At 41.8% G+C, this 27,359-nt stretch overlaps 1 protein-coding gene across 1 annotated transcript; it reads left to right on the top strand.

The window, feature by feature from the left end:
* Nucleotides 1–5,660: 5,660 nt before the first annotated feature.
* On the top strand, nucleotides 5,661–27,309 carry LOC136878956 (hemolymph lipopolysaccharide-binding protein). Its single transcript, XM_068225522.1, has 4 exons — nucleotides 5,661–5,829; nucleotides 14,637–14,760; nucleotides 14,839–15,120; nucleotides 27,011–27,309. Exons 1-4 carry the CDS (start codon nucleotides 5,686–5,688, stop codon nucleotides 27,163–27,165), a joined length of 705 nt encoding a protein of 234 aa, XP_068081623.1. The 5' UTR covers nucleotides 5,661–5,685; the 3' UTR covers nucleotides 27,166–27,309.
* Nucleotides 27,310–27,359: the final 50 nt, after the last annotated feature.

Genomic DNA, 27,359 nt, shown 5'->3' with positions numbered 1-27,359 from the left:
TATTATTACTACACTAGTGTCCAAAAGTTAAGCATAATCACTAAACGAGGTCATACCGCCTGATAGGAATATCAGACGGATTGCTAAACAAACGGAAGCTGAATAACACACCATATTTCACACAACTTGCCCAAAAAGACAGTGTCAGAAAGGTTCCGATAGCTAAAGTATACCTTTGACAACAACTAACAAAACTTGGCAATGTCTTTCACAACAAGATATGCTGTTAATAGGGTGTATGGTTACCCCTAACGGCGACGTGGCATGCTCCCTATCAGATGGTCCAAGAGCTCTTGTGGCAGTCGATTCCATTCCTCCGAAAGAGCAATGCGAAGGTCTTAGAGGGTCCTTGGTGGAGGCTGACAGGGTGCAATTCGCCTCCCCTATGCAGCCCAGACATGTTCTATAGGATTCAGATCCGCAGACCTCGCTGGCCAGTCCATGCGATGAATGTCTTCCCCAGCCAGAAATTCATCCAGCAGAGCAGCGCGGTACAGTAGGGCATTATCGTCAATTAAGAGGAAGTCTGGACCAACCCCACCTCTGAAGAGTCAAGTACGTGGTCTCAGTACCTCATCCCTGTATCTCTGAGCGTTAACAATGTTCCTCGGACCACCCATGAAGATGTACAGGTCCGTACGGCCATTCAACATGATGCCGCCCCACAACATGACGCCACCACCACCATACTGGTCCCGTTCCACGATGTTCCTGTGGTTGTATCGGCTATCCGGTTCTCTCCAGATTTATGTGCGACGGGAGTCGTTCTGCAGAATGAAGCGGGATTCAATTGTGAAAAGCACATGCCTCCATTCATTCATGGTGCAGTTTCAATGTTGAACGGCTCCACAGTAAACGGGCCCGTCTCTGTGCTGGAGTGAGTGGGATGCACACTGCTGGACGTGGGGCAAACAGCCCTGCTGTTCTGAGACTCCGGTACACAGTTTGTCGGGAAACGGCAACCCCTGAGATGGCTGCAAACTCCACCGACATTTGTCTTGCAGGTGCACTCCGTTTTCGTCGGGTGGTTAAGGCCAGATATCGGTCCGGCTGTAGGGTGGTTACCTTTGGTCGACCTGGTACCGGCCTACGACTAACATCTCCTGTGGCTCGAAATTGTCTCCAAATCCTGGCAATGACACTTTGTGGCACATTCAAGGATACGACGACTTCGGTCTGTGTCTGGCCTGCTCCCAGGCTGTCGAGTATTCTACCCTGCCAAACGGGGTCCAAATGGCTTCGTTGTGTCATTTTGTTGTCACGTTCACCACGAGGCTACACACCGCACACTATGAGAGGGCAAACACGACTGAGGGAATATGGGGCGCAGGCACTGGCTGTGTTTACCTTGCGGTTACACCGCTAGTCAAGGCAGGGAACACTCCTTTCCTATACGGAGCGAACAGGTATTGTTGGTAGGTGCGTATGTCGTGCGATTTGCGGTCTATTTCCTGTTACCCTGCTTACTCGTAACTTATGCTTAACTTTTGTACACTAGTGTATTATTATTATTATTATTATTATTATTATTATTATTATTATTATTATTATCATCAGTTGTGTTACCTAAGGCAAATCAAAAATTTCCGTAAATTCCTGAGCTTCGAACTAGATTAAATTCTCAAACCAGTAGCAAGATTGCGTACGTATATGGTATTTTAAATGGGATTGTGGGCACTGGAATCACTAAAATTACTAAGATTGTTTTGCACTTTTCTTGAATTGTTAATTTCCTTGCTAATTGCTTTATGTCGCACCGACACAGATAGGTCTTATGGCGACGATGGGATAGAAAGGCCTAGGAGTTGGAAGGAAGCGGCCGTGGCCTTAATTAAGGTACAGCCCCAGCATTTGCCTGGTGTGAAAATTAGAAACCACGGAAAACCATTTTCATGACTGCCGACAGTGGAATTCGAACCCACTATCTTCCGGATGCAAGCTCACAGCCGCGCGCTTCTAACCGCACGGCCAACTCGCCCGGTGTTAATTTCCTCTTAGTATCGATAAGAAAATAATAGAAAATGAAAACAAAGAGCTCCTGTGAAAGATTAATTTTTATGGAAACACATTCTGAAGCACATTTTCTACGTCACGTATATATGTATTTATACTAGCAATTGCCCTATCGTTGAATGGTTACTTTTTTAAATATCTGCAGCAAACGCACCATCATATTCACCTCAACAGAATACCTGCCGGCCATTTGCACGATATTACTTAAACTTTGAATTTTAATCAGTGCTTTGTATCTACAGTATACGATGCTATGAACGAGTGTCCTTAGCTGCATGGTCAGCTTACTGGCCTTCGGCTCAGACGGCCTTGGGTTCCATTCCTGGCTGGTTGGAGGTTTTTAACTGCGTATGGTCAATTCCTCTGGCTCTCGGTATAGGTATTAGAGTTCGTCTTAGTACACTTCTATTTATTTACACACAACAGATTACTCCACCTACCACCACAGAGTACGCAATTGTGAATACTTCCATCTACAAATGATTGGCGCATGGAAGGACATCCGGTCAAGAAACGGGGTCAAATCCTCATCAAGTACCGACCCCAATGCATTGGGAGAAAGGCCAGGAAAAAGGAAGCGAAGATGATATTAATGAAGTACACAGAGCCATCAGACTGAAAGGGACCGCTGTTGGGCGAAACAGTCTCATGGACAAAGAAAACTTGCTTGTATACTGACGAGTCTAAGCGATAAGCTCGGAATACAAGATCGGCCGAATAAAAGGAAGTGGAGAAGCGTCTGTGGTCGTCTCGGCGAATTGAATGGCACCTGGGACGGTTTTCATTGTTGTGAGTAGTGGACACGTTGAGAGTACGCAGGTAAAGTGACCAGGGACCAGACGGCCTCGACAGACTGCCATGTGAGAGGACCATTTCACCCAGCGACAAGCCAAAGGAGCGCCGAAATTAACCATCCTTACAGACACCTGTATCTGCCAAGATAATTTACAGACTTTTTGAGCGAGAAAATTTTAAGTCATATTGCCCCGTTTAGCGTCTTGTCATCGACACTTGCTACCATCGCCTTTGAATGCTGCGTTGTCGTGAGCAATGGGATTTTACGGACTGGAATCGAACTGTCTTTAGCAACGAAACCAGATTATATGTGGAAGGTGACAACACTATGATAGCGTGGAGGTGTCCTTACTACATAGAGGTATGCCGAGTCAACTGCTAGTGTGATGGTCGGGGTACCTTAACATGTAACAGTCGGTCTTCTCTTGTCGTAGTAAGAGGGACATTCACAGGTGGTACGGGAGAATATCCTGCTTTCCCACGTGTTGTTACTCATGGTAGCACACGTTTCAGCAAGATAATGCCTACCCATTACGACAATGGTTTGCTCGGAAGGTCTATACTAGGTCGCCAATATTCCTTAGCATGACCACTCGCCACAATTCCCCTGATTGTGCGAGTGTGCCGTTAGAGGACCACTTAGGACGCCAGATTAACCGTTCTTCAGTTGAACCTAGTCGAGGGGGTGATATGTATTATCCATGAGGCAAGGTTTTGTGGGGTACCATTAGGTACCTATGCACCTCTTTTCTCGACAGTACCTTGTATTCAATCCAGTCTGGGGCGGCCACACAGGATACTTTTTTTTGCTAGGGGCTTTACGTCGCACCGACACAGATAGGTCTTATGGCGACGATGGGATAGGAAAGGCCTAGGAGTTGGAAGGAAGCGGCCGTGGCCTTAATTAAGGTACAGCCCCAGCATTTGCCTGGTGTGAAAATGGGAAACCACGGAAAACCATTTTCAGGGCTGCCCATAGTGGGATTCGAACCTACTATCTCCCGGATGCAAGCTCACAGCCGCGCGCCTCTACACGCACGGCACTCTCGCCCGGTACACAGGATACTAGAGCCACCTTTAATGTGTACCGCTTACCCCACTACCATTATATTGCACTTTCTCTCTCATAGCGAAATCGATTGCATATGTCATTCGTACATCATCACATATACAAATGTTGTCACTGGGAGTGTGAAAATGTTCCTCCCACAACTGAAACTGTCCACCAATAGAGGGCATAGAAAATAATCTCTTAAGCAGTTATGACCCGAATTCTAGCTTTAATATTAAACGGCATTGAAAAAAGAACTGTAAAATGCTATTCCCATAGATGTTTGTTTCAAATATCGTAGATGTACAAACACACCCCAATAAGTCTACTTTTTGAGATTTTTGGCATTTTCACGCTAACCTTTGTGTTTCATCTGTTCTATTCACTCGCGATATCCAGCACATCGTACGACTAATGCTTCCCACTCCTAGCCCTTCACTATCCCACCGTTACCATAAGACCTATTGTGTCTCTATGACGTAAACAAATGGTTACTGAATTTCCTAATTTTCATTTACTTGTACAGTCTAAAGAGAGAAATTCCATTAAGACAAAATGCATTAAGTTATGTATTGTCTTTAATCAGACTTTATAGTGTTCTAAGTAGTGATCTAATTAAATTTAGTAAGTATTCCTGTTATTGTTCATTATGACTTGTTTGCTTTAGTGATTACCTTATGGGCATCAGCATTCCATCAAATTTTATCATAAGATCTGTGTATAGTAAAAATTAAGCAAGTAAAATACACACATTCTACAGTACATTAAGTCAAGTTACGTCATTTATGTTTAACTGCTTTTAGCATTAAGTAGAGATTATCGGAATAATTACATAAAATCATCGATAAAACTCTTAGAAATCTTGATTAACTACGAAAAATACAATTTCAGTTACACAGCGATATTCTAGATATTATAGTAAACCCACTGGATAATTTTAAGGAGAAATACTCCTATTGTAAGAGCGGATATTGGCAACGCAAGACTGTGAACATTTTCATACACCTATTTCTTGAAAGTAAGATTTCGAACGTAATATGTTCTGCTCGTGATCTCACGATATTATAGTGCTGAAATAGCTTTCACAACACCACAAACTATCACATGCTTCTCCCACTTCTCCTAAAACTACTTTTCTAGCTCACCGAGCTCGATAGCTGCAGTCACTTAAGTGCGGCCAGTATCCAGTATTCGGGAGATAGTAAGTTCGAACCCCACTGTCGGCAGCCCTGAAAATGGTTTTCCGTGGTTTCCCCATTTTCACACCAGGCAAATTCTAGGGCTGTACGTTAATTAAGGCCACGGCCGCTTCCTTCCCACTCCTGGCCCTTTCCTGTCCCATCGTCGCCATAAGACCTATCTGTGTCGGTGCGACGTAAAGCAACTAGCAAAAAAAAAAAAAAAAAACAATAAAAATTTTCTAGCTCATCAAGCCCCTTTGAGAATATTCCTATGGGAAAACCAAATGTTCATAGATTATACGTCTTAGGTTCCTCTTGTACACGGCCATCCATCAACGGTTGCTAATTTCAGATTACCGCCTGCCATAAGACATAGCCTGCACGGTTGGTAGGTAACCTTTCCCTCACACGTTTTGTTAAATGACAAGTGTTTGTATATTTTTGACATATTTATGTAAATACGCCTTTGATACTTATTCTATACTCAACAATGAGCACATTTACAAATATACTAAATTCAATGATTATTGCTTTGCAATTTTTTAATTTCAACTGACATAATTTTTAATATTATTTACATTATAATTTAACAAGCTGTAAATTACATTCTTTCAGGTGCACGTTATCGCTGATAAACATAGCGACATGGAAGCCATAGTAAATACCTTTATCTTTGTGCTGTTGGTAGGAGTGAGAGAGTTCCAATACTCCCTATGCCTAAATGAGGAAGAAATAATCAGGTTTACCATTACCAGTAAACGAAATCAAACTGGTCATCGCCTTGTCGAGGTAATAATGATTTTTAAAATATTTTTATGGATGTAAATCAGTTACTGTATTACTAGATATTAAATGAAACATTGGCATGTTAAAGGTAGTAACTGCCATAAAGCAAAAGTTGTCAGTGAAGCAAACATTTCCACGATCACGATCTAACCAATATTTTTAGTAGAAGTGCTTGCAGATGGAGGTAATATGCTCTTGTCTTGTATTAGAAATTGAATGTGAAAAGTATTACACAAATTTGTTCGTAAAATCCCATTTTTTGAAAGTACAAAATAGAAACATTGTCCCTTGGCCAATTAATGTTATGGTATTGATGTATTATGCACAAATTATCCTGCTGTTGTATACTCAGAGCAATGAGTAAGTATCAATCAGGGGTGTGAAATTCCTCAAGAATTTGCTGATACAAGTAGGATAAAATAGTAATAAAATAAAATACACTGACCGAGCAAATGTCATGGAATAGCGGAGCACTGATGCGCAGGTGTGTTGTCTGCGCACCACACGCCCCCTGTGCCAGCGTCAGGTGTATAGGAGACTTTGTGAGCAGTGGCTGTGCATGTGACAGCTGTAACATGGAACGTCGTCGTGAGCTGACATCGTTCGAACGGGGTATGTTGGTCGGTGCCCGACGGATGGGAAGTGCGATTTCGGAAAGGGTGCGGGAATTCGGCTTCACATGATCAACCGTGTCCAGGGTGTATCGTGAATGGTTGAATGCGGGTGTCACCGTCCACAATAGGCGAATGATCGGCCGTCCAGCCACCCTCGATGACCGTGACCGGCGACATCTGAGACGGATTGTCAATAGTGACAGACGATCAACCGTGCAACAAATCACGGCACAATTCAACACAGGCCGTGCTAGACACGTCTCCCAGTGGACAATTCGTAGGAACATGGGTTCTATGGGGTATGGGAGCCAGCGCCGCACACGGATGCCAATGTTAACCCAACGTCATCGCGCACAACGACGCGCATTTGTCACCGGTCACGGACACTGGAACAATGGCATAACGTGATATGGTCGGATGAATCACGATTTCAACTGCACCATGCCGATGGGAGGCACCGCGTATGGCGCAGACCACATGAAGCGATGCATCCCGCCTGCTTCGAAGGTGTGGTCCAGGGCGCTGGTGTCTCTGTTATGGTCTGGGGTGCATTTTCCTGGTATGGGATGGGCCCCCTAGTTATTCTGGAAGAGACTTTGAATGGTACGCGGTATGTTGAGCTTCTCGGAGACCATCTCCACCCTTTTTGGGCCTTCCAGCGCCCAGATGGTTCTGCGGTGTTTCAATATGATAACGCGCCGCCACATCGCTCCCACGTCGCCCGGGAATGGTTCCAGGAACATGCAGCGGAGGTCCAACGAATGCCATGGCCACCCAGGAGCCCCGATATGAACCCTGTCGAGCATATCTGGGATGTCCTGGAACGCAGCCTCCGTGTCATGGATCCTGCACCCACGAACAGACCAGCATTGCCGGCCGCTCTGCAAACGATTTGGTGTCAGCTGTGTCCAGAGGACTACCAGGGACTTGTCGACTCACGTCCACGGCGTCTCACTGCAATTCGCACGGCCAGAGGAGGCTCCGCACGCTATTAGGTGACTATCCCATGACATTTGCTAAGTCAGTGTAATTCACAGAGCTGAATGTGATGTAAGAATCAAAATTCTTCAGAATATAAACGTAGATGACTGAGGATTATTTACGATGATCGTTGCGTGACTTCCTAATTTTATTACACAATATTCCAAAAAAAAAAATGAAAAATTGAAAGACTTAACAATTTTAAGCAAATTTATCCAACAAGTATTTTATGGAATTATACTACAGAGTAATCAGCATATCGTGACATCGTGGGTGACGGATGGGTACGTTAAGCGCCAGGTAACCCAAACAATGGATACCAATGAATGGGGGTGGTGAATTCCTCAAATAATGTCACACTAATAGTAATCATGTGGAAATAATAGCAATCATACGGGGGCATCCTAGCAAATCTGGTTACCATCATAATAAATATTAAATATAATTAATTCTGAATTATTGTCAATCTCTATAATTATAAAAGGAAGTGTTTGTCTGTCTGTCTGTCTGTGTGTCTGTGCGCGACGTCCAGCAAAATCTACAGCACGCAGAGATCTGAAATTTTGAACATAGGTAGATGGAAGGGGGTCCGAATGCACCTCGAAGCCGGAATTTTCATTTTTGCTTTCGTTGGTGAGTTATGAGCGAAAAACCATCGGAAAACGTGCATTGGGATATGACAATCCAACGTGCTGCCACCAAGATTAAATGCATAGAGTCGCTGTCGCTAGGCAACATACATAAGATAGGTAGAGAACACAATATTCAAGGAGCCATTTTACGTCCAGGACGTAGGAAGCTGTTTTTGGTCTTATATGGTGTGAGGGCATATGACGGTGTTGATGATGATTCGTCCGTTGGATCGGCACGTTAAGTCTTGAGCTATTCGAGTGGAGTGGTCTATGTGCCGGCGGCGGGTTTCATCCTCTTCATTCTTGCTATCATATATCATGTCATTCATTTCTTTCAACAAGCAACTTTTACAAGAATTACCCGATGTTCTACACAGTTACAAGTCTATCGACTACACGGCAGAGCTTCGAAAGACTTGGAGTCACCTGGAGTACCCTCGAACATCTTAGAGCGGATGATTGTGGCACCATTATCCTTCTTAAGAATAAGAATCCTGCCCTCTGCAATGAACACGACTCTGAAACTGATGACTAATATTATTGAAGCCATTCTCATGATTGGGCATGCAGCGAGCGAAATAATATTCTTTCTTCGGATTCGAATAATTTCTTCGGATAAACAGCGAAGTTTAGATGTCTGCAGTGTTCAAAATAAAATTTCTCCATGTAATAATAAAACAAGCATAATCTTCTTCTTACTATATATAAAAATGGATGTATGCATGTATGTGTGTGTGTAAATGACACATCTCCTAAACCACTGGAGCAATTTCATCCAAACTTGGTACACTTATGACTTACTATCTGGAGACAAGCACTGTGGGGGTAAGCCATCCGTAGCTCCCTTAGGGGTGGGGGGCCAGGGGTGCAAGGTATAAAAATAATCGAAAAATGTGCCGAATCCACAGTTTTCGGGGTCACTGAGATGAACAGTGACACTCCCGATTCTTCAAAAGTCAAAGTTCAGCTCCCTTTCGTATGGGGGACGAGGGGGGGGGGCTGATATATCAAATTAAACGAAAATAATGTCGGATACATAGTTTTCGGGGGTCGCCGAGGTGAATTGTATACTCTGGATTTTTAGTATCAGGAGACAAACCACGTGGGGGTAAGACAACCCAGGAACCCTTAGGGGCGGGGGGCGAGGGGGATCAGATAAACAAATTAAATAATGTCGAATCCATACTTTTTGGGGTCGCTGAGATGAATAGTGACAAAGGTTGTTTATTCCAAACCCAAATGAGGAAAATGTCACAATGTCGATTCTGTATATTGACGAGAATGAAGTTCAACTCTCAGACTCTGCTGCATTTCGGCGTTCGAGAATTTCTCCAGAAAGCATGGAGTGTTGGTAAGGTACCATGAGATTGGACAAAAGCAGTAATTGCACCTGTCTATAAGCAAGGGAACAGGAAGGATTGCAACAACTATCGAGGTATCTCATTGATTAGTGAACCAGGCAAAGTATTCACTGGTATCTTGGAAGGCAGGGTGCGATCAGTAGTTGAGAGGAAGTTGGATGAAGACCAGTGTGGTTTCAGACCACAGAGGGGCTGTCAGGATCAGATTTTCAGTATGCGCCAGATAACTGAAAAATGCTACGAGAGGAATAGGCAGTTGTGTTTATGTTTCGTAGAAATAGAGAAAGCATATGATAGGGTACCGAGGGAAAAGATGTTCGCCATAACGGGGGACTATGGAATTAAAGGTAGGTTATTAAAATCAATCAAAGGCATTTATGTTTACAATTGTGCTTCAGTGAGAATTGATGGTAGAATGAGTTCTTGGTTCAGGGTACTTACAGGGGTTAGGCAAGGCTGTAATCTTTCACCTTTACTGTTTGTAATTTACATGGATCATCTGCTGATGGGTATAAAATGGCAAGGAGGGATTCAGTTAGGTGGAAATGTAGTAAGCAGTGTGGCCTATGCTGACGACTTGGTCTTAATAGCAGATTGTGCCGAAAGCCTGCAGTCTAATAACTTGGATCTTGAAAATAGGTGCAATGAGTACGGTATGAAAATTAGCATTTCAAAGACTAAATTGATGTCAGTAAGTAAGAAATTCGACAGAATTAAATGTCAGATTGGTGATACAAAGCTAGAACAGGTCGATAATTTCAAATATTTAGGTTGTGTGTTCTCCCTGGATAGTAATATAGTAAGTGAGATTGAATCAAGGTGTCGTAAAGCTAATGCAGTGAGCTCGCAGTTGCGATCAACAGTATTCAGTAAGAAGGAAGTCAGCTCCCAGAAGAAACTATCTTTACATCGGTCTGTTTTCAGACCAACTTTGCTTTACGGGAGCGAAATCTGGGTGGACTCAGGATATCTTATTCATAAGTTAGAAGTAACAGACATGATAGTAGCGAGAAAGATTGCTGGTACAAACAGGTGGGAACAATGGCAGGAGGTTACCCGGAATGAGGAGATAAAGGCTAATTTAGGAATGAACTCGATGGATGAAGCTGTACTCATAAACCGGCTTCGGTGGTGGGGTCATGTGAGGCGGATGGAGGAGGGTAAGTTACCTAGGAGAATAATGGACTCTGTTATGGAGGGTAAGAGAAGTAGAGGGAGACCAAGACGACGATGGTTAGACTCTGTTTCTAACGATTTAAAGACGAGAAGTATAGAACTAAAAGAGGCCACAGCACTAGTTGCAAATAGAGGACTGCGGTGACGTTTAGTAAATTCACAGAGGCTTGCAGACTGAACGCTGAAAGCCATAACAGTCTTTAATGATAATGTACGTATGTATCTTCTTGAAACTTTTGGTCGAATATACCCATTGCTTTCAATCACATTAATGGGTTTCTTTCTGAATATTTTCCTGCATATCTTCCCATTTAGCAAACATATGATCTGCATCATTCTTATTTTCTTCTATGACAGTTTTGATAGGGTCGAATTGATTCGTGATTTTTATATGGCCTATACAGCTTCTTTGACGAAGACCAGAGCAATCGTGGTGATGTATTAACTGGAATTTTCTGGACCAAATGAGCTTCGTGGCCACCATCCATTTCATATTTTTGGTGACTTCACTCTTGATTTCCTGCGAGTCGTAACTTATTACCTTTCTGGAACGTTTCAATGCCAGCTAGACTAACCTTTTTTAAACTCCCAGTCTCACAGTAAATTCAGTGGATGTTGATGAGACACTAATGGTGATTTCTTGTCCAAAATGATCCGTATCGGCTTTAATAACTTCTACACTTCCAATTGTCTTCATAGTGTGTCCACCATCTGTTGTCTAGTCCTTGGGGGGTTTGGCTTCCCACTGTAGCCGAACATGGCCGTTTACTGTGGGTGGGAGTATGTCTGTGTTACAGAAATGTATTTTTAATAGCCGTCCTGGAGAGAGTTTTCAGCTACAGACTCAAGGAGAGCAACCGACACACCCGACTAGGACAGACTCAGAGGTCATCTATAGCTGATCATTTTCTTGTAGGTCCACTTGTTCCAGTTTTTTATTCTCTACTTGACATTAAGTCGTCTTAGGTGTGTTCCAACTGGCATCACTATAATGTTGGAAGCACTTATTTCCATATCGATCTCACTACACCTCTTTTAGGAAACTTAATTATTAGATGGCAGACGTTCAGCACTGTTTGCCATTGTGACCAAGTCTTATGCGTAGGTCAAACCACTTACTAAGTTCCTGCAAAACTAAATCGCTTCCTATCATTTTACACCTTTCAGTAAACGATCGATGTAGGCTAATTTAAGAACAACAAAAAAGAGATTTCATCCTTGCCTAATCCCTGTAACTACTTCGAAAAAAGAATGCATTATACCATCAACGTTATTACAACACTGTACATAATGTAATAAGCTGATAATCGTGAGCCAGAAAGAACCTGATATGTGTGAGTAAAATTAACATTATTAAGCTCAGTAACGCAGCTGCTCAATGCTAGTCATTCTGTTCTCCAAAAATATCTTCTTGTATCCTTTGGTCGAATATATCAATTTGGTTTCAATAAAAAAAAATCACAATTATGCACGTCTTACACAATCTGTCCTAATAAGCCACTGGTACTGGTTCACCGGTCATAGGGTACGTCCAAGATGCATGCTGGTTGTCTGTGTCAGACAGTCGGTGCAGACTGTCTTGACTCCGAGCGGCAGTTGGGATGTGGCCATTATGAAAGCTGATTGTCAGCGCAGACAGAGCTGCCACAAAAGAAAAGATATGAAATATAACTGATCTGTGTAGCATGGAACTAACAAGAGAACAGGCTGCAGCTCTATTGCTGCTAAGTGACATTGTTAAAACCAAGTTAAAACGAATGAATGATGATCTATTTACGGGGAGTACAAACACCTTTTTCCACAGTTAGGGCCTACTTGCCGACGAAAACAGATATTTCGAATATTTCAGAATGAGTTCGGATACGTTTTATTTTATTTTGTTAAAAATTGAACACATGCGATGTTCCTATTTGAATGATCTTTAATTCGCTTACCTGGCGAGTTGGCCGTGCGCGTAGAGGCGCGCGGCTGTGAGCTTGCATCCGGGAGATAGTAGGTTCGAATCCCACTATCGGCAGCCCTGAAGATGGTTTTCCGTGGTTTCCCATTTTCACACCAGACAAATGCTGGGGCTGTACCTTAATTAAGGCCACGGCCGCTTCCTTCCAACTCCTAGGCCATTCCTATCCCATCGTCGCCATAAGACCTATCTGTGTCGGTGCGACGTATAGCCCCTAGCAACAAAAAATATTTAATTCGCTTATCCCATATCGGAGAATTAAGTTGAATCCTCGATATCCATCGTTAACGAAATGTCAAACACACTCAACACGAAAATCAACAGCCTGCGCGGCAGGTTGTCTGAAACCAGAATGAACTAATCATTCCGGTGAACATCTGAGTCAGACTACCAATGCGCAGGCTTCCTGCGCGCAGGTGCATTATGACCAGTCCCGTTTAGAAACAAAGAATATACTTATGCCGACTCGGCGCCAGAAAATCAGCGTGCATCTTGGACGTACCCATACACTACAACAGTCTTCATTCGGGGCCACTTGCCGATCTTCGACGGATTCTCACGATGCACACCAAAGACACTCACGGACTGACTCGACTTCACTGCAGACAGACTCGACTCAACTTAACGGCAGAACCTCCTTCGCTGACTGGCCGTCGGTAGATGCAGAGTAGGTCTCGGCCCGTAAGTGGCCACGGCTGGTCCGTGGTCAAACAGCTCTGCATTCTGACCGGCCAACCGAGCGGAGAAGGGGTGGCCACGGCTCTACCGTGACTCTACGCCTCTGCATTCGGAAGACGGTACATGGTTGGACCTCACCCCGACCATCGGCTGTCCTGAGAATGGTTTTCCGTGGTTTTCCTTTCTTCTGCACTAAGGCGAATGCCGGGACATTTCCTAGAATAGGCGCCAACTTTCTCGCCTTCTCCGAGCATCTCCTTCACCGTAACAAATATCCCGGCCTGAGAGACGGCGTGGCCATGTAAGAGGCCCGCATCCCCCTTCAGGGGAGTAATGACAATTTTTTAATCTACTGCTTCTACTACTAAGTATTATGCATTGCTGACTGCTGGACTTATACATGCGGGCTTAGCGACTCGAGGTTAATTCAGAAAGGGGATAGCCGGCGTCTGGAACACTCGATTCTTCTCCCTAGAGGCTTATAGGGTGACAAGGAAAGAGAGGGCCGGGACTCCCACAACGTCGGGCCAATAATTTGGATCGCAGACAGGGCCAAACTAACTGGCCCCTCCCGTCTCAAAACTAAATGGCGGCAATGCTGAGGCAATATATAGTAAAAAATACATAATGAATTCTTGAAACCTTTAAACATGCACTGTATGGTACGATATCAACTATAATAAGAAACTTACGTACGGTGAGGTAAGTACTGTGTATCTACTAAAAAAGGTATTGTCTAGTACACACAATAGGTCTATGTACATGTTAAGAAAAAAGGAATACCATGGAAATAAAAATATAATTATTTTAAAATTGCTTTTGCTTAATGTTATCTATAGACTTTATAACCACCGGGCGAGTTGGCCGTGCGCGTAGAGGCGCGCGGCTGTGAGCTTGCATCCGGGAGATAGTAGGTTCGAATCCCACTATCGGCAGCCCTGAAAATGGTTTTCCGTGGTTTCCCATTTTCACACCAGGTAAATGCTGGGGCTGTACCTTAATTAAGGCCACGGCCGCTTCCTTCCAACTCCTAGGCCTTTCCTATCCCATCGTCGCCATAAGACCTATCTGTGTCGGTGCGACGTAGAGCCCCTAGCAAAAAAAAAAAAAAAAACGACTTTATAACCAAATTTCGGATGACAAAAAAGTATGCTTTACAAATTCCTCTAACATACAAACTTTGTTTCACACAATGTGACAACGCTAGAAGTAAATACGTATATAATCTAATGAAGTAAGTAATATTACAGATATGCATGTTATAGTCAAAATGAATAATTTCAGCAGAACATCTTATTTCACCAATTTGGCAATGACAGCGATATTAATATTTTTATATAGTTAGTTTAATGATTTAAGTTTCAGACAATAATTGTAACTAATATTAACACGTATTTACTGTGAACAGGTGGACCTTATGAAGAACATCTCAGTATCTTCTAACACATCTGATGATGTTTCATTACAAGTGAGCATCGGCCGATCTCTGTTTGGAAAAATTGAGCACATGCATCTAAATACAGCAGTGTTAGGTAATTATTCTTGTGTACTTGCTGTTTGGAGATTTCTCTTTCAACACCTATATACAACGATATGTGTTAATATTTCAGCTCAAGAACCTCGTCTAATTATTGTCAGGAGGGCAGACTATGAACTCTTCCCTGGAGTCGGTTATTACAAACTTCACACCACGGCTAAGCAGTGGGATGCAGCGCGATCATCGTGCATTGACGAAGGAGCAGATCTCATAGTTCTCAACTCTGAAGCTGAAGCAAACGTCGTCAAACAATTCCTTTCTAGAAAACCTACCTTTCAAGGTTCTGTAAATTCAGCGTTGATTTACGCCGGTTTCAACGACAGAGCTACTGAAGGAAAATTTGTTACTATTACAGGTTTGTAATTTTGTGAGAACGAGAAGGAATGACTGTAATGCACTGTAGAACAATGGTTCTCAGACTGGGGTACGGACACCAGAGGAAGGTGCGAGTGGTTTGGGAGGGGATCTCAACGGGTTTTATGTAGCTAAAAATTAAAACTTCCCCTGGTAATTAAAAATAATACTATTATTAATAACAATCACATTATTGACAATCCACAATATGAAACATAAGTGCGCTGAAGATGCTGCCTTCATTTATAGCAACGCAGGCCTACATAAGTTAGACGTAATTCTATATTTTGGCTGGTATCTTCAAAATTGTGAGTAACGGAAGGACTAATATTGACTATATCTAAAGTCAATATACGTTTTTATAAACTTTGTAATCATTAGTAGGTTTCAGGTTGGATAAATAGATGTAATAAGCTTGAATTTGAGGACAAATATGAGCGTACTATTTGGTGGAGGACACTCCGAATTTTTCGCTGCAATTACGTTGCACTTGGTATAGAATTAAATCAAATGAAGTGGGATGCAGCGCGATCATCGTGCATTTACGAAGGAGCAGATCTCATAGTTCTCAACTCTGAAGCTGAAGCGAACGTTGTCAAACAATTATTTCCTAGAAAACCTACCTTTCATGGTTCTGAAAATTCAGTAGTTACCAGAAAGTTGGGGAAGTTGTTAAGAGTACAGTGAAGTTGATTACTATTTTGGAAATTTTACCGTCAGCTGTGCGGAAATAAAAAGGAAAAGATAGATAAAATGATTTAAGACTGGTTTTGACCATATTTACTCCAGTTCGTGCCTTGATAACTGGTAGAGTTTGACGAAAGTTTCTGAAAAAGGAAAGGTTTAATTCATTACAGGATTTTGTATCTTGTAAGCTTCGTTCGACGCCTCCTATTGGGAAAAAGTGACTATATTCCTCAGAGACCAAATCTAGACACCAAGTATTGTGCGTCTGGGTGGCCAAATAAGGTATTAAATATATTTTATTCTTTCTATAGGCAATGAATACCTCCGCTTTATCATCGTTGTATTCTTGTGATGGTTTTTTTTTTCCGGGGTCTCTTTATTCTGTTCATAAATATCTCACAAGTTTGATCAACATCACATTTTAGTACAGGCTTGGCTTCATTTCCGAGTTCACTTGGAACAATTTTTCAATTCTTAGAGTTATTTATCAAATTTGTGCTAGTTCTGGGAGTTGAATTCCTCCGAAGAACATAAATCAATAATTATTCAGTAAGAAGTTTACGACAAAAATTTTGGCGTTACTTCTTTAATTTTCTCCCTAGAGGTATATTTCAACCAATTTTAAGCTAATTCTGTACGCACGTTTTACACATGTAGAATCACTAATATTTTGCAGGCAAGAACACAGATATGCAGAATATACAACATTCCTCACGTTAATACGCCAAGTCAAAAACTCTGACGTTCTTCTCTCCGACCTGGCAAAACTACGAGTGAACCAGATGAGGTGAAGATTGAAGAGGCTAGAATGTTTTTCTTTGAAAATGAGAAAGTTACTCGTACTATCATCCACCTAAACAAGATATACCCACGTCCATAATAATATTTTGAGTATGACAGGCCATAACAGGCAGAAGTGTGACCGTTTCACCTATAGTGGAACGTCTGGTTGTTCTTAAATATGGGCCCGGTGAATAGTCTAAACTTGAAGTCATCCCATACTATGTGGATGCTTTCTGGGGTAAATTTTACGAGTGTGACGCTCGTTTGTATAGATCATACTCCGTCCCATTGGAGAGACATGTTCAATGGAAGCCAAAACTTGCATCCATTATTATACTGCAGCAGAGGAGAGTTGCTGCAATAATTCAAGTGGCAGCAATCAAGGCAACGTTACTCCGACGTCTGATCTAAGCCACAAGTTTACATGAATAATGATGAAAATTGCACTTTGTTACTTCCCTGATGGCAAGTAGACGAAGGCATTGTCATGGCAACCGGTCTGTCGGTCTGCGAGGGTATTCTCGCGGCGAAACATTAAACCCGTTTTAAACAGTAATTTTCTCCGTCATTGTATGCGTATCGGTAAGCGAAATTATGTACAGAGCCAAAATGATTTAACATGATGGGGGGTTTCACATATAGTCTACAGAATTTACATAAAAATAATTGTGTATGAGAAAACATTAAAAATTCCTTTGGTTTCCGTATAAACCTTCAGTCTATTCAGTTATTTATATGTCACATTCATATCAAAACCTGATTCTGGTTGAGTAAACTCTAAATGTGAAGTTCGGTTGAGATCTATTCAGCCTTTTATCCATGATGGTGGAAAAAACAATCAAATATAACAGACACGGAAACTGAAAACCACTATCCTAAAACGGACAAATATCTAAAAAAATTTGCAGAATAAATGACATTACAGACAGAGGAACCCCTACAATTTTATTTATGTGAATATTACCACATACTCTACTGACACTAACGCAGTCGTATTGGTTTCTCGGTTTACATTTTCCGGTACTATAACCTTACATTGTCTCACCGGTACACAGTCACACACTACACAGTTTCAGTCATTACGTCGTGCATCGTCTGTCAACTATAAGCCTCTGCAATCGTTCGTCGGTCATGCACTCCAGCAGTCATGGTTTTCCGAGGACACGCCGGTCTCCCACGCTGTCACGACGCTCACAGACTGCAGACAGAGACAAAACTCACGGCACAAAATAAAACAACTTCACGGCAGACACTCAACTCCAACTAAACTTACGCCGTAACGAATTACCTGCCCGCCTTATATAAGCCAGTTTAGCAGCCTGCAATAACCCAGAAGGTGGATTCACCTAAAATAGTCTCGATCTCAGTCCTCTCGAATTTTTTAGTAGCCGTCAGAGGCTTCCAGAGCGACGTCGCGGAAGTTCGGCCTTTAATTCCTCACTTGTCCACCTTGTGTTGTAACCGCAAATCAGGAGGGAGGGAACAATTACTAGCAGCGATGGCAACTGCTCTCAGGCGGGACCAAACTAGCTTGCCTCTCCCTAGAACTCACAAAGTCTATCAAACAATATAGCGGACATTGTCTCACTATTGGTCAGAGGTAATGATGGGTAAGCGATACCCGTGTTCGAGCGGGATCGAAACGACACGATACGGTGCCGAGGTTCGAGACTGTTCGAAGCAGCTCGAGGTGATCGAAGGCAGAGTCTGATCGGGCCACGTGCAGATAGGCAAAGAGCATTCATATGAAGTGAAGCTATAATACTGATAAAGAAGGTACGTGTCATATACAGCGTTATACTACCTTCAGTCATTGACTAATATCTTGTGGGGAATGAAGGCCGTCCAGTAGTATTTTCTCCCATGGCAGTACTTGTGTGTCTTGTAACAACAGTACGTTTTACGCAACATTATGAATACAGTAATATTATTCTGACGTTGTCATGCTTTGGACGGTTAAGAAAACGGTGTAGCGCGGCAGGCGAGTTGCTTCTTCCGTCCTCAAGTTTGAAAGTTTTTAATCCCCTCCTTGGAAAATAATTACACATTTTGCTCGTATAGAAGGACTAATCAATATTGTACATAAATACATTTATAAATATTATTATGCAGCAATGTTAACTATCTGATTGCGTGAAATATATCAAAATCAAAATTACCACTTCCGTGACTCGGAATTTCAAATTTATATATTTAATCCGTTTACCCTTCAGGGTTGGTTTATTCCCCCTAACTCAGCGTGGGATCCCATCTCTATCGGTAAAAGGGCAGTGTCCTGGAGCGTGAGACTTTTGGTCAGGTATAAACATGGGAAGGAAGACCAGTACCTCGCCCAGGCGCCCTACCTGCTGTGATGAACAGCAGCCTTGTGGGGGAGGGGGAGATTGGACGGGGTTGGCAAGGAAGAGGGAAGGAAACGCCGAACTGTCGTATCCCAGCCAACAGGTGAGACGCCGAGCGGTGAGTGGAATCACCTGATGGCTAACAACAGTACTAAAAACGAAAGGGATATATGATGGTAATTTATAGGCGTTAGGTAAGTTGGTTGTTAAGAGTTGAAACTCATATGATTTCCTATATATCTGCGTATATTGACAGATGATGTACAAAGAATATACACGTACAATTGAAGTCGGTCACGTATTGTGACGTACTGGAACTAGCCTTCCTCAGAACGGCTACTCCAAGTAAATGCAAGTGGACTCTAAAGCATTAGAGTACCACTGAAATGCTAAGCGATGTTAAAAACAGAGTATCGTAGAGTCTCACAGAGATTCCTCAACTTTAAGTTGCCAACTACGATAAAACCCAGAAGAACTAGGGCTTAAGTCGAGAATCAAAGTATGAAATATGAATACCAAATGTTAGTACCACCGTTCAGTTTGATCTACTAAGAAATATTCTAAGTAGCGAGACCACTTGGAGAATCGATCGCGATTCCCTAACGTGAGCGGAAGGCAAGGCTTCCAAGGCGAAGACTAATGCAATAAGGCGCTTGTTCCTTCAATTACATACGTATTTAAAGGGACTAGCAAGTGATATGAGGGTCTACCCCCCTCTTAGATAAAGCCTTACTGGCTTACCATTGGTGCTACCACCTCCCCCATGTATCACAAATTCCACACTATGCACGTGGCAATATTTATTAACATGAACTTGACTTCTCGCCCTTAACCCTATGCTCATAAAGTAACTCCCCCATTTCTAATACTTGTCATCATAAACATGACTCTGCGTCCCGTTTAACTTTAAGTATGGGATCCCTCAAACTACCCCCTTTTCTTGCCATCTCCAGACGACAGGACGTGACTATTTAGATTTGTCCGTATAGACTTACTCGTAAGACCTCACACAACTCTGTTTTTAACTACAATTTTATCACCCCAACACTTGGCTGCTCAGACAGCACGGCCAATGGATTGAGTTACCAAAGTAATCACTATGTATTACTTATGTACTGCTACTTGATGAAGGTTCGTGTCCCTGGACATGACAGAAGCCTTAAGTTAGCTCTCATCCCGGCATTTACCTGGGGAAGAAGTTGGGAACCATGGAAAACCACTTCGAGAATGGTTGAGGCGGGAATGAAGCCCCCTATACTCATTTCACCTTCCGAGGCTGTGTGGACCCCGTTCCGCTTTTCAAATTGCGTGACAAAGCCGGGAATCGAACACGGACCTCCGTGAGTGGCAGCTATTCACACTAATCACTACACCACAGAGGCGGACTTAAAACTACACCTTTCCAAATTTCAGGTCAGTCGGTCCAGTAGTTTACGAGCCTATTCGGAACAAACAAAACCGACACCATCTCATTTTTAGTAATAGTATACTGTAGATGATCCTCATGAACTGATGACAAATGTGTGAACAACTGAAGACAAAACATAATACATTTTTATTCTTATAAGCATTCAAATATTTAACTATTTAGACACTTGTAATATTAAGACAATATACACTGGCGGAAAAAATTCCAAACACGGTAAAATACGGACTGTAGAATACGGAAATTTTGAGAATATATTTGTGGAGGAAATATATTTAATTGATTAAACGTACAAGACTACAAGTTAATACCCATGCGAGAAAAATCATCGCAAATATGCCATACTGGTCCATTAATAACCGATGAAATCGCCTGACTGTTGTTAGTAGGCATACAAACGTGCATACATTGTGTCGTAAAGGTGCTGGATGTCAACTTTTGGGATGGAGTTCCATGCCTGTTGCACTTGATCGGTCAATGCAGGGACGTTTAATGCCGATTGTGGAAGACGCTGGAGTTGTCATCCAATTATGTCCCATACGGGCTCGATTGGGAATGGATCGGGAGATCGAGGAGGCCAAGGCAACATGTTGACACGCTGTAGAGCACGTTGGGTTACAACAGCGGCAATGGGGCGTGAAATATCGGGTTAGAAAACGCCCTCGGGAATGCTGTTCATGAATGGCAGAACAGCAGTCGAGTCACCAGACGGATGAACACATCTGCAGTCAGGGTGCGTGGGATAACCACGAGAGTGCTGCTGCTGTCATAGAAAATTGCTCTCCAGAGCAGAACTCCCGGTGTAGGTCCAGTGTGTCGGCGCCACAGGCAGGTGAAATGCAAGTGCTCACCTGGCCTCCATCTAACCAACACACGGCTATCCCTGGCACCCAGGCAGAACAGTTTTTCATTGAAAAACACAACGGACCTCCACTCCATCCTCCAATGAGTTCTCGCTTTACACCACTGGAGTAGTAGACGGCAGTGATTTGGGGTAGGTGGAATACACGCCTCAGGGCGTCTGGCTTGGAGCTGTCCTTGAATTAAACGATTTCTAACAGTTCGTTGCGTCACTGTGGTACCAACTGCTGCTCGAATTGCTGCTGCAGACGCAGTCCACTGCGCCACAGCAATATGCCGAATACGGTGGTCTCTCCCTCTCGGTGGTGCCACGGGGACGTCCGGAGCCCGGTCTTCTTGCGAGCGTACCTTCTCGCGGCCACTGCTGCCAGAACGCATGCACAGTGGAGGCATTCCTGCTAACTCGTTCTGCAATAGCGTGGAAGGAAGATGTACCTTCACATAGATTATACGGTCGTTCAAGCGCATTGAGCTGTAGATACTGGCCTATTCGTCGTCGTAAAGGCATTCTTGATCCACTCAGTCACTACGTCCAAACTCACAGGTAATTAACGCTCTCTTACAGTACAGCCCGTATTTAAAGCACACTTGATTTGCTAAGTCATGGGGCCGCTACTAGCGCCACGCTAATGCGAACTGCGGGAAATTTGAATCTACGTCATCCTTAAGATGTATAATCATGCCTACCAACGTTCGTTGATCTAGCACAACCCCTCCTTCGTGTTTGGATATTTTTGATTTCCTTTATCTGTATTTATAAGGCCAAAGAAACATACTGTATTTTATTAGACAATTCGTTTATTCTGAGGAGGTATTTGCAACGAATCATCGCACAAACACACATTCTGACCGTCTCCAAAATACACATACGAATCGAAATGATATTACGTACAAAAAGCACGGAAGTAACCGTAAACAGAGGACGACCAGTACTGTCCAGCATAGTAAATCCTTCTCCAGTTCTCTGGGTGTTAGTAAGAGCAAGCCGCTAGGTGGTGGCACGCACAAAAGCTCGTGCAAACTCGAACTTGTTCAAATTTGTTCGCAGCTCGAGCCAGGCTCAAACAGATCACTACTTAGAGGTCTTTGAAAGTTCTGAAAATGTCCATTTCGCTACTTTCTAGATCAGAAGCATATTAAGTGAAAAAGAAATTCTAAACATCTGGAGAATTATCCTATCACATCCCGGAAGAAAAATGTGAAAATGAGATGAAAATAAAACAGTTCCTGCACGTAGTTTACATAATACCCTTTTGGTCGAAGGAGAACAATAGGCTGAAAAAGGAGACACCTTTTGGGAGTGTGAACAAGTAATGAAAGGTTCAGTCAGCGCCCCTTTGTCTCCAAATACACTTGATCTTCAGGATGACTTCTGTAGAGGCAAGTTGCTTTACGTCGCACCGACACAGATCTTATGGCGACGATGGGACAGGAAAGGGCTAGAAGTGGGAAGGAAGTGGACGTGGCCTTATTTAAGGCACAGTCCCAGCATTTGCCTGGTGTGAAAATGGGAAACCACGGAAAAACATCTTCAGGGCTGTCGACAGTGCGGATCGGACCCACTATCTCCCGAATATCGGAAACTGGCCGGACTTCAGCAACACCACCTAGATACAAGGCCTGTGCATGGTGTCGAGATTAAAAGGAAAATGGCGGACTGTTGAGGCAATGCCTTGTGAAAGTGATCCGTAATTTTGTCATACAAAATACAATAATGGTCTACAAATGTTGTGTGCCTAATTGTAGGGGAAACTACAGTGCCAATAGCAAAGTACAGATTTTTAGATTTCCGAAAGATGAAGATCTAAAAAAGAAATGGATATGTGCAATAAAGCGCGAGAATTTCGTTCCAACGAAGTATTCAGTGGTAAGTAACTAGATACTAGGTTATGCATTTTTTATTCGCAAATGTTTTATATCATAGTGTGTTCATATATTAATATAATCAAGAGATGGTAGTATAATATATCTCAAAAAATTGCTATTAAGTTAGACGGGATCTAACCTCTAACATGCATGGTGAAATTCGTTCAGGTTAGGTTAACTGATTGTCTGTAATTGCAGGTTTGTGAATTACATTTTAATCCGTCCGAAATAAGGAAACATACTGAGTTCCACTGTGAGGATGGACAGCTTATAACTCTACCACTGAAGGTTCCACGACTTATCCCCAGTGCTGTTCCTTCACTTTTGCCAAATTGCCCAGCGTATTTGAGTAGTTCAAAAACGTATCGAGAAGGTCCTGAAGAGAAGAGAAGAAGAAGAGAAAATGAAAATATCCAGGCAGCAATCGAGGAGAGTGAAGTAGAATATAATTTACACAAGAATAGAATAACATTTTCTAATTTCACTGACCTGAAAGACAAGTTAAATAATCTGAATGTAGGTGAATCATGGGACATACTTCACAAAGGTGTAAATATAGTAATAGTTAAAATTGTGTTGAACCCTGAACCTGAAATAATTAGTTCTATAGTTATCAATGAAACTTTGGAGTTAAGTGTATACTGTAATAACATAAAATTAGACAGTATTGGTAACTTTCATTTCCCACAGTCTGTAAAGGACTTGGATGAAATTTCAGTGCTTCTTGAAAAAGTTGACACGTTAAGTTCTGAGGTTCACAGTGCAAACAGCACTAATGACATTTTAGGTTTAGCAGCATACCTTTTGAAACAAGTCAGCATGTTAGAACCGAGACTAAAAGGACAACTTGAATTCATGATTGAACAGATTGCACTTTGGTCACACGAGAGGAGGAGTTATAGTCCATCCTTTCTGATTTTATCTTCAATATTGCAGTCCATTTCACCCCATTGCTATGCATACCTGAGACATCTCAATTTATTGTATCTGCCTCATCCATGTACCATCAGGAGGCTTTCTTCTTCTTTAAAAGTAGATCCTAGAATAGAACAGCACGATAACAATTTCCTGAAGTACATAAGGGATAAATTTTCTGGCAATGATAGTGATAAGTTCATTGTGCTTATGATGGATGAAATTCATGTTAAACCATTAATGGACTATAAAGGTGGTAATGTTGTTGGCAAAGCATTCAATGATGAGCAGTTAGCAACAGGTGCTTATTGTTTTATGGTTTCAAGTTTGTTATCTGATTTTAAGGAAGTAGCTCACATATTACCTGTAAAATCAATTACTGGAGAATATTTGCATGGTGTACTAAGAAAAGTTATTGTAGGATTAGAGGAAATAGGGTTTAAAGTTGTTTGTGTTGTTAGTGATAATAGTTCTGTAAACAGAAAATGCATGCAAATATTTTCACCTGAAAATGAATTGAAATGTGTTTATCCGCATCCTGCTGATGAGAGCAGACCACTTTTCTTTGTGTTTGATAGTGTTCACTTGCTCAAATGTGTTCGCAATAACTGGTTAAATCGAAAGGATGAGAATATGTGCATGAACTTCCCTGATTTTGAAGATAACAGTGCAGTGCAGTGTGCTTCTTTTCTTACAATTAAGAAATTATATGATCTTGAGCATGAAAAGTTCATAAAATATGGTTATGGTCTGTCTCTCAAAGCATTAAGTCCTTCATCATTTGAAAGGCAGAATGTAAAATTAGCTCTGCAAGTTTTCAATGACAATGTTATAGAAGGGCTGAAAGTGTTAGGTGAAAAGTGTAAGCTACCATATTATAAAGAAACAGCCTCATATATCAAAATAATAATAGATTGGTGGGCTGTTGTCAATGTCAAAACACCAGGTAAAGGGGTAAGGCTCAACAACAGCTTAATGTGTCCAGTCTCTTCGAATTCAGGGGAAGGGCTTCAATATTTGAAGAAATTCCTACAATGGCTAGTAAAGTGGAGAGATCTAGGTGGAAAAGGTTCATTATCATCTGAAACAATGGCTGCTTTAATATTGACAACTGAAGGATTGTTGATGTTGATAGAATATTGTTTGTCAAAACTTAATTTTGCATATGTCCTATTAGGAAAATTTCAGACAGACATATTAGAAGACAGGTTTGGGAAATATAGGCAGCTTGCAGGAGGGCAGTACAATATTTCTGTGAGGCAGTTGTTTGAAGTTGAAAAGAAGTTAAGGTTACTGTCATCACTGACTCTAAAGATAAGATCAAACGCATTTGGGGAGATTGAAGTAGATGAGTTCTCTGACCCGCCTCCTGAATCCTCTGCCTTTTTGGATTTTGATAATTCATTGTGTAAGAGCATAGATGTACATATAAGTTTACACGATATTGAAAACTGTAACAATGACATGCCAATTTTAGTCTATTTAGCAGGTTATTGTTACTATAGTGTCTCAAAATATTTGAAATGTGAACACTGTAAAGGAATTCTTGTTACTGAGGACTTCATTGATGCTGATGATGAGGCATATAATCTAATTAGAAATAAGAGTAGGGGTAGGCTTTTGTTCCCTGAAATGTTTGTTATCAATGTAATAATACATAATTATCTGGTAGTAACAAAATTATGTACAGATTTTGAAACAGAGTTTCTTTTAGTAAATGATCATAGGGAGGTTGCATGTGAGAGTACAATGAAAATTATTCATGATAAAGAACTTTTGTGGGAGCCAGATATGTGCAATAACAGACATACATCAGAATGTGTTTGTAGAAAACTGGTATGGACTTCAACAAACATTCTTTTGAATAATTATTGTAAGAAAAAAAGTTCCATGTCAAAGAATGTATTGACGAGGAAGAAACGTGTTATTTGTCAACAGGACTGAATTTCATGCAAATCTGCATTTATGTAAATAAGTGTGTTGTTGCTTTCAATTTTTTTTTGTGGGTGGGGGGACGAAATAAAACATTTATTATGAATTTCGGTATTCTGCCATTCCCTTAATTCTTGAACCTCACTTGAGTTTCAGCATTATTTAGAAACCTTGTGTATCAACTATCCCTAATTTTTTCAGAAATAGTTTCTTGAAGGTGTAAGTGACTTTTATCTGAAAGAATGAGGGTTTGGGGTAATTATTTTGAGGTTTAAGTAGCCAGATCAATTAAAACATATGGTAAGATGCCATAGTGACATTATGATGATTGCCTCTATTGTCAGCCATCTTGGTTTCGTGCTCAGGCCTTATATCTAGGTGGTGTTGACTTAAGCGACTGCAGCTATCGAGCTCGGTCTTCTGTAGGGGAAGTGAGGAAAGTATGATACTCAAAAAGTGTTTTTACATCAGAAAGCTCTTGTGAGTGGAGCGGTAGAACACATCAATGGTAACCCCTGCCTGTCGTGAGAGGTAACTGGGATCGGAATCACGGGATCCCCAGATGAGTTTGACATTGCTTCCACGTGTTTGTGCCACCTTAATCCGACCTGCTGGTTCAACTCTCGTTCTCTTCCGACCCCGATGGTATTATGTGTGCGAGGTCTAGGAAGTTTTCCATTTTCATAACTTTCGTGGACCTTCCCATTCTTTCGCAGATACCTTCATTCCTCGAGGAATTGGATTTGTTCGTTGTTTCCTCTTATTAGTGTTAAGAGAAGATGGTTGCCCACTTTATTTTCTCTTAAAACTGTAATCACCACTACCACCGTTATTTTACATCAGAGATGCTACTTTACTACTCTATACCATTTAGAATTAACAAATAATTGTTAGTAGTGATTACATATTACAGCTTAGACTTTGAGATCAAGAACATTTTTTGAATTACACGTCAAATATGACGTCCCGTGACTAAGATCACTATAACGAGCGTAACCCACAATTTTAAGAATTGCTTCATGAGAATAATTCTGTTTGATATTATGTTTACAGTTTAGTGAGTACGTCAACCTTTTCAGGTGCTACACTCAAAGAAGCTGGCTACGACAAGTGGGATTCAGGTGAACCTAACGGGAACACTGAGAGAAACTACGGCGGTGTTTATAGGAATGGTCTACTTCATGATGTACCCAACGAGTGGAAACTTGGATACATATGTGAGCAGCAACTATGAAAAAACACCCATGCATTGATATTCCTTACCAAGTGATGGACATAATTAACCATATGAAATCCCAAATTGTTATACAACTATTATATCTTTTGTATTCATACTCCAATATTTGAGATGTAAAATAAAATGCAATTCTGAAAAAGACCTTTAAGGATACTTCAATAAGCAGTAAGGTAAGGTAAGGGTTGTTCTGC

This window comes from Anabrus simplex, chromosome 1 (assembly GCF_040414725.1).
Source record: "Anabrus simplex isolate iqAnaSimp1 chromosome 1, ASM4041472v1, whole genome shotgun sequence".
Lineage (NCBI taxonomy): Eukaryota > Metazoa > Arthropoda > Insecta > Orthoptera > Tettigoniidae > Anabrus > Anabrus simplex.
This window is presented reverse-complemented; position numbering and strand designations above follow the sequence as displayed.

Excerpts from the sequence above, each read along its gene's own strand:
- LOC136878956 (XM_068225522.1), top strand. The coding sequence starts at position 5,686 with ATGGAAGCCATAGTAAATACCTTTATCTTTGTGCTGTTGGTAGGAGTG. Across the intron at positions 14,761-14,838 it reads TCTAAATACAGCAGTGTTAG|CTCAAGAACCTCGTCTAATT; the intron begins GTAATTATTCTT and ends TTAATATTTCAG. Across the intron at positions 15,121-27,010 it reads AAAATTTGTTACTATTACAG|GTGCTACACTCAAAGAAGCT; the intron begins GTTTGTAATTTT and ends CAACCTTTTCAG.